The 8,747-nt window shown below is 41.2% G+C and overlaps 1 protein-coding gene across 1 annotated transcript; it reads right to left on the bottom strand.

Annotated features, from left to right (window-relative positions):
- Window positions 1-2,018: 2,018 nt before the first annotated feature.
- LOC102770039 (40S ribosomal protein S25) lies at window positions 2,019-2,432 on the bottom strand. Its single transcript, XM_006754151.2, has one exon. The coding sequence runs from the start codon at window positions 2,430-2,432 to the stop codon at window positions 2,067-2,069; it is 366 nt and encodes a 121-aa protein (XP_006754214.1). The 3' UTR covers window positions 2,019-2,066.
- Window positions 2,433-8,747: the final 6,315 nt, after the last annotated feature.

The following is an 8,747-nucleotide window of genomic DNA, read 5'->3' as shown; positions in this document are numbered from 1 at the left end:
CTTTTCACATATACGTGTTATTTGAGAAACAATTGTTTAATTTTAGTTAAATTATATATGTATTTATGCACACACACACTTAATTTTAAACTATATTTATATATAAAACACATGAACACACAAGTTATAAATATTGAAATCTCTCAAGAAACAATTGATAGCCTTCTGTCTAGTATTAGATGTGGTAGCTGGTATATCTCCAGCCACCTTATTATCTTGAATATGGGTGTCATGTAAAAAAAGGGTCAAAGGCAGAAAGACAGAAGAAGCCTAAGTCACTGATATCTTCTTGAGGAAAAAGTAGCTCTGAACTGACCTTAGTTATGTTTCAGACATTGTATTTAGGTTTATGTTAAGAGTAGCCATAAGCTATTTCTACCTATGATATAGCATAATCTAAAATACATCAAATTGGTCCTGGCCAGGTAGGTTATTTGGTTGGCACATCATCCCAATACACTAAGTTTGCAGGTTCCATCCCCAGTCAACACACATACAAGAATCAACCAATGAATGCATAAATAAGCAGAACAACACATTGACCTCTCTCTCTTCTCTCTCTGAAAATCAATTTTTTAAAAAAATTACAGTAGGGAGAAATGGCAGAGGGGACATAGGTTGGAGGAAAGTCAACCAATGAATGCATAAATAAGCAGAACAACACATTGACCTCTCTCTCTTCTCTCTCTGAAAATCAATTTTTTAAAAAAGTACAGTAGGGAGAAATGGAAGAGGGGACATAGGTTATGGAGGAAAGACACAAAACCCATACTGGAGGTGTTAGGGAAGGTTTTTCAGAGATGCTGTGGCAGTTGCCTGAAGACCTCATGAGTTATTCAATGAGGGAAAGACCATCAACAGAATAGAGAACTGCATATATTGTGTGATTCCGGGTTGTAAAGAAAATATTATACACACATACATGCATACACATATATAGACTATGAGTAGTTGATTTTATGCAATATGCTGGTAATAGTCAGATGACTAGGCATGATATGACAATATTATTCTCACACTTTGATTATTGCATAATACTATGACATGCACATTTTTAAGCTGACTTTTAAAAAAAGAGTTGACAGGGTTCACTGATAGAGCAGCTTTCAGAGGTGAGAAGAGAAGAGCAAAGGGGGGGATGGGGGGGGCAGAGGAAAACTCAACCATAGCAGTCAAGTTCTCTGTGAGTCTCCATTTCCAGCTGCTTTTATTTGCTAGAATACACAATTGCCTTTTAGGAATGCAAACAGACATATCAATGGTAATGTTTAGTAAACAGTAAGATTGTCAGGGCCAGACCGGTTTGGCTCAGTGGATAGAGCGTCGGCCTGCGGACTGAAAGGTCCCAGGTTCGATTCCGGTCAAGGGCATGTACCTTGGTTGCGGGCACATCCCCGGTATATTTAAAAAAAAAAAAAAAAGATTGTCAGGTTTTAGGGGAGTTTCCTTTAGGCCATTAAGTCAGCAGCAGGTAATAAAATGTAGATATTCACCCTGTGAATATCAAAAGGAGTCCTGGTCAGCCCAGACTCCTCACATTTATATCAGTTACTGTTGATCTTGGTTTCCAGCAGAAAGTTGCTTCCTACTTAGCCAAGAGGGTGGGTTGATCACTTTATTGTCCTGGGATTGTCCATAATTCAGTTACCGTGGAGTCTGGGTGTGTTTAGGTCAAGCATGTCAAACTTACGGCCCATGGGCCACATGCAGCCCACAATGAATATTTTTGCAGCCCGACCAATATAACAGTATACAAGAAACATTTTAATAAAAATTTTGTAACTTAATTTTTACAATATCCTGTAATACATAATTATTAATAACGAACTACAACAGGCAACACAATAGCCTTAACACAAAAGAAATTTCTATAATATTCAAAAGCAGGAAAAACTAATCTATGGTAATAGACATCAGAATAGTGGTTACTTTTGGGGAGAGTGATTGGAAGGAGCTTAAGGGGGCTTCTGTAGGGGCTGCTGTAGGGCTGTAATGTTCTATTTTTTTTCTTTTTTTACTTAATAAAGGTTTATTTTTCAAAATGTACAGCCAGTCAGACCTGTTGTTCATGCATCTTCTCCAACAGCTGGGGCATCCCCACCTTTGGTGTTTCTGGTGTAAATTACTTGAGCTCTGTGCTTTGAAACTAGTTTAATAAGTTCTTTACTAAGGAGCTCCTGAAGGGCTGCCCTGGCCAAGGAGCAGCGAATCTTCAGTCTCTCTGAGGTTATAAGCTTATATTTGGGAACTTCCTTACAGAATTTATCATAAGCTGCTTTGTCAAACAAGACTAGGTTATTGAGCTTGTCCCAAACTTTGCCTTTGGACAGCTTCTTCTTTTCGGCCTTCCCCTGGACTTGTTCACGGAGGTGTTTGTCTTTCTTGGCTGACTTTCCAGCATCTTTCTTCTTCTTGTCATCCTTGGGCAGCATTGGGAGACTTGGAGAACAAGGCTCCACTGCTGTCTCACCAAGACCCTATTTCTTTATTTTTATTTTATTTTATTTCTTGCCTTTTTAATTTTAATATTTTTTTGTAATGTTCTATTTCATGATCTCGGTGTTAATCACATGTGTGAGTTCATTTTGTGAAAATTTATCAAGCTGTATAGTTAAAATCTATAGTTTTCTCTGTTTATATTTCATTAGAAAGTTTACTTTAAAAATAACCTATAGGAAAAACAAGACTGGACAGGAAAAGTTAAAATGGGCAGGTACCAATCTGTAAATATTTGCACTGGATGGAAACCAAAAACTTCCGTTTTTTCACTAGGCTAATCCCTCCCAGGACAAATAGGAACATGGTAAGTATTCAACAATTTCTCAATGTTATTATAATAAAACTAGAGGCCTGGTGCACAGATTTGTGCACGAATGGGGTCCCTTGGCCTAGCCTGTGGGGATTGGGCCAAAACCAGCTATCCAACATCCCCTGAAGGGTCCCAGATTGCAAGAGGGTAGTTCTTGGGTGACACACCCCAAAATCAGGCTCCCTCCTTTCTGGTTCCAGTGTGAACCTGAGAACCACCACTGCCAAGTGTCCGCAATTCAGCAGCTCCTGCGTTGAGCGTATACCCCCTGGTGGTCAGTGTGCATCATAGATACTGGCCAGTCGGCCAATCGCTTAGGCTTTTATATATACTAGTGGCCCGGTGCACAAAATTCATGCACATTAAAAAGGAATTAATTAGAGGAAATATTTTAATATTGCTATTTGCCCTTTCTCTATAATAGAAGTATCAGAGATGAAAAATTAGTAAAATGTATATGAAAATCTCCCTCCCTGGGGCCAGCCAGAGAGTCTGGGGCATGCTGCAGGACCCAGAGTCAAGGCCCGCCCACCTGTGTGCATCTTGAAATTGCACGAGACCCAGACCCAGCTGGCCCCACCTCCATCAAGCCCCACAGGGTGGGGGGCGCAGCCTCAGGTCCCCAGGCCTGGCCTCAGGTCCCCTGCCCCAACCTCTGGGCAGGGGGTGCAGCCTCAAGGGCCCCCTGCCCGGCCTCAGGTCCCCTGGCCCCGGCAAGAGGGCACGAGGGCATGAGGGTGTGATGACCATTTGCATATTAGCTCTTTATTATATAGGATAGATTTAAGTTAAACTATTGATGTTCTGAAAAGAAAAAGATCACTTGTCACTTGGAGAGAAGATGGATAAAGGAACAAAATCAAGGGAAATGCTTCTGAAAAGCCAGATATTCCAGTTTAGCCAGGGATTAGAGTTGTTGAGCTGGGTAGGAAAGATATTCCTAGTAAAGGAAAAAGCTGACTGTTTTAAGCATAAAAATGTTTAAATGAAGCTCTTTGCTTTTGTTATTGTTTCTTATATTCTAATTGATTTTTCTTCTGTATGACCATAATGCATTCCCATGATGAAAATTTAGAAAATTCTGTTAAGTATAAAGAACTAGGAATATTTTTCTTATACAATTACTACTTACTCTGAGGGAAACACACAGCATATTCGGCCTTATATTTTAATGCATTTTTTTCTCACACCACTAAGATAATTTTTTATGAACAATTTTGTATCTATTGAGAATAATAAAGATGAACAGAAATAAAGGTAATAAAACAATAAAAAATGTTAGTATATTCAAGGTTTTATTAATCAGGCCCTAGCCATTTTGGCTCAGTGCATAGAGCATCACCCTGCAAACTGAAAGCACTCGGGTTTGATTCTGGTCATGTGCACATACCTCAGTTTCAGGATCTTCCCGGCCTGGGTTCTGGTTGGGGCATATGTTTCTCTCACATCAATATGTCTCTCAGTCTTTCCCTCTCTCTTCCACTCTCTAAAAGTCAATGGAAAAATATCCTTGGTTAAGGATTAAAAAATAAAAAAATAGGAATCAAGATGGTGGCTGGCAGGATGGCAGTTAGGGAGAGAGTGTGAGTGAGGCAAGGAGCAAAAGGGGAGTGTGTAGACACGTGTGGTATGTGTATGTGTGAGAGTGAGGGACAGTTAGATCTTGCAGGATTTTCAGGGGGTGGAGGATTGGGCTGCCTTAGATGTGGAGTTCCTGCTATCACTGCAAGCACACCCAGGTGACCGGCACTAGCATAGAAACCATGCCATCTTGAAGGGGAGAGCTGCTGTGACTCAGAGCCCAGCCTCACCACCACCCAGACTGGCCTCAAACACCATGCAGGGCCCTACATCCACTCCAGGCAAAGACCTGCTACCTCAGCTGCAGACCCATGGACAGCAGGACTCCACCCTCCCCAGCTACAGGCTCATGTGAGTACTGGAGTGTGTGACCCTGCCTCTGGCTTACTGCTGCAGCCACAGGCCCTGAATGACCAGCGCCTAGGCCAGCCATGGGCAAACTACAGCCCACGGGCCGGGTCTGGCCCATTAGAAATGAATAAAACTTAAAAAAAAAAAGACCGCACCCTTTTATGTAATGATGTTTACTTTGAATTTATATTAGTTCACACAAACACTCCATCCATGCTTTTGTTCCGGCCCTCCGGTCCAGTTTAAGAACCCATTGTGGCCCTCGAGTGAAAATGTTTGCCCACCCCTGGCCTAGGCTCTCCAGTGACTCTCAGGGTACACAACACTCCCACTGGCCCAAAATTGAGACCCCACATATTCTGGTACCTGGACACTCTGGTGAATCTCTGGGTGCATGACCCACCTGCCAAGGCCTTCGTTTCAGCAACAGGCCTCACATGACTGGGTGCCTGGACCCTTCAGTGAGAGCAAAAATGGGAAGACAAAGAACCCCCAAAGGAAAGAAAAGGAGGAAGCACCCAGGGGAAAAAACTAAATGAAACGGAGGCGTGCAATATGTCAGAAAAGGAATTCATCATAAACCTGATGGATGAGAAAATCACCAACTTATGTAAGAATCAAGAGGAAATCAAAAATGATATCCTATATAATAAAAGCCTAATATGCAAATTGTACCCTTGACCGGAAGTTCGACCACTAACTATGATGTGCGCTGTCCACCAGGGGGCAGTGCAGAACATGGTGTGTATCGACAAAATGGCACTGGCAGCGGGCGGCAGTGGAGGTGCTGCTGGCCCCAATAGGCCTCAATGAAAGCAGAACCACATTGTGATGGTGGAGCAGGTGAGCAAGTTGCACCAGGCCAAGGCGGGTGCGAGCGGGGCCCGATTGCCCCACCAATCACCCTTCAAATGGCAGCGTCAGGGGGAAGGTCTGCCACCTGGCTCCCAGGTGCTGAGGGAGCCCGGCGGATGCCCAATGACTCAGGTGGAGGGGGGTTCACAGGGTCCCGGGGGCCCAGGTGCTGCCCAGGGCCCAGAGGTCAGCTTGGATGTGCCCTTCCACTCTAGATGCTCACACTTCGATCACCAGCCAGGCCTAGGGACTGCACCCATGCACGAATTTCATGCACCAGGCCTCTAGTAGCTACAATAAAAAAACAATGGAAGGTTTCAACATTGGACTAGAAGAAGCAGAGGACCAAATTAGAGCATTAGAAGACAGGGCAGAGAAACATGCCCAATCTGAACAGCAGTTGGAGAAAAAAATTAGAAAGCAGGAGGAGAGCCTAAGGGAACTTTGGGACAACATGAAATGAAGTAACATACATATAATAGGGGTGCCAGAAGGACAAGAAGAGGAACAAGGATTAGAAAACCTATTTGAAGAAATAATGACAGAAAACTTCCTTAAAGGCTGCAAGAGAGAGAGGGAGAGTTACCTACAAAGGATCTCCCATTAGATTGTCAAATGATTTCTCAACAGAAACACATCTGCCCAAAAGGGAATGGAATGAAGTATACAATGTGATGCAAAGCAAGAAACTGAATCCAAGAATACTCTATATAGCAAGGCTATCATTCAAAATTGAAGGGGAAATCAGGAACTTTGCTGACAAAAAAGGGCTAAGGGAGTTTATCACTACCAAGCCAGCAATGCAAGAAATGCTAAGGGGACTGTTGTAAAAAGAAGAAATAGAAAGGGAAGAAGGAACACAGGCATAAAGAATTAAAATGGCTACAAACAATTACCTATCAATAATAACCTTAGACATAAATGAACTAAATTCTCCAATCAAAAGACATAGAGTGGCTGAATGGATAAGAAAATATGACCCATGTATATAGTGTCTAAAAGAGACCTACCTCAGAACAAGGGACTCACACAGACTAAAAGTAAAGAGATGGAAAAATATTTTTCAGGCAAATGGAAATTAAAACAGAGCTGGAATAGCAATACTTATATATGACAAAACAGAGCTCAAAGTGAAGGCCATAATAAGAGATAAGGAAGGCCACTGCATAATACTAAAGGGATCGATACAAGAGGATATAACTCTGGTAAACATATATGCACCCAAATACATTTTTAAAAAATGTCTGAAGATATCGAGGGAGAGATTGACAGCAGTACAATCATAGTAGGGGACTTTAATATCCATTTACATCACTGGATAAATCCTCTAGACAAAAAAAAATCAGCAAATAAATAGCAATCCTAAACTATTCACTAGATCAGATGGACTTTATCAACATCTTCAGAGCATTTCATCTTAAAGCTACAGAACACAAATTCTTCTCAAGTGTACAATGGGACATTTTCAAAGATAGACCACATACTGGGACATAGGCAAAGTCTCTTCAAATTCAAGAAGATTGAATTTATATCAAGCATCTTCTCAGATCACAACAGCATAATATTAGAAATAAACTACAATAAAAACAATCAAAAAATTAAAACACTTGGAGGCTAAATAGCATGTTATTAAACAACTAGAGTCCCGGTGCACAAAATTTGTGCACTAGTGGGGTGGGGGGAGATATGGGCCTCCGTCCGGCCTGTACCCTCTCACAGTCTGGTACCCCTCGCTCCTTACAACCCGCCTGCTCGCTGCATCTGCCCCCTGGTGGGGAGGGACTTCAGGAGGGCTCTAGGGCGTGTCCAGCCTGTCTTGCTCAGTCTGTATTGGTCAGACCCCAGATGCAAGCTAACCTCCTGGTTGGAGCATCTGCCCCCTGGTGGTCAGTGCATGTCATAGAGAGCAGTTGAGCAGCCATAGCATATCATTAGCATATTACACTTTGATTGGTTGAACAGCTGACTGGACGACCAGACACTTAGCATATTAGGCTTTTATTATATAGGAAGATTGGGTTACCAAAGAGATCAAAGAAGAAATAAAAAAAATCCCGGAAACAAATGACAATGAAAACACAATAATCCAAAATTTATGGGACACAGTGAAAGCAGTCCTGAGATGGAAGTTCACAACCTTACAGGCCTACCTCAAAAAACAAGAAAAACTGGTAATAAATTATCTAACTCTACAACTTAAAGAATTAGAAAGAGAACAACAAGAAAAGCCCAGGGTGAGCGGAATAAGGGAAATAATAAAGATGAGAGTGGAAATAAATGACATAGAGACAAAAAAAAATACAAAAGGTCAATGAAACCAAGAGCTGGTTCTTTGAAAGGATAAAAAAGATTGATGAACCTCTAGCCGGGCCACCAAGAAGCAAAGAGAGAGGACACAAGTACACAAAATCAGAAATAAAAGAGACAAAATAACAACAGACCCCAAAGAAGTACAAAGGATTGTTAAAAAAAAAAATTACTATGAACAACTCTATTCCAACAAACTAGTCAACCTAGAAGAAATGGACATATTTCAAAAAAAATATGATCTTCTAAAACTCAATCAGGAAGAATCAAAAAATCTGAATAGGATGATAACTTGGAGGAAATAGAAGCAGTAATCAAAGAACTTCCAGCAAACAAAAGCCCGGGGCCAGACAGCATCACAGGGGAGTTTTACCAAACATTCAAAGAAGAACTAAAACCTATCCTCCTCAAACTATTACAAAAAATTCAAGAGGAAGGCACACTTCCAAGCTCTTTCTATAAAGCCAGCATTACCCTAAACCCAAAAGCAGATAAAGACACTAACAAGAAAGAGAATTACAGGCCAATATCTCTGATGAACATAGATCCTAAAATCCTCAACAAAATTCTAGTAAATCGGATCCAGCATTACATTAGAAACATCATACAACATGATCAACTGGGATTATTCCGGGGATGCACAGATGGCACAACATCCACAAGTCAATAAATGTGATATATCACATAAACAAATTGAGAGATAAAAATCACATAATTAAATCAATTAATGCAGAAAAAGCATTTGACAAAATCCAACACCCTTTCTTGATAAAAACTCTGAGCAAGGTGGGAATAGAAGGATCATACCTCATCGTAATAAAAGCCTTATATGACAAAACAACAA

This window comes from Myotis davidii, unplaced genomic scaffold (assembly GCF_000327345.1).
Source record: "Myotis davidii unplaced genomic scaffold, ASM32734v1 scaffold1252, whole genome shotgun sequence".
Classification (NCBI taxonomy): domain Eukaryota; kingdom Metazoa; phylum Chordata; class Mammalia; order Chiroptera; family Vespertilionidae; genus Myotis; species Myotis davidii.
Note: the sequence above shows the minus strand (reverse complement) of the source record. Positions and strands in the feature narration are given on the sequence as shown.

What these genes read in the sequence shown, in the direction of transcription:
- LOC102770039 (XM_006754151.2), bottom strand. Translation starts at nt 2,432, where the DNA reads ATGCTGCCCAAGGATGACAAGAAGAAGAAAGATGCTGGAAAGTCAGCC.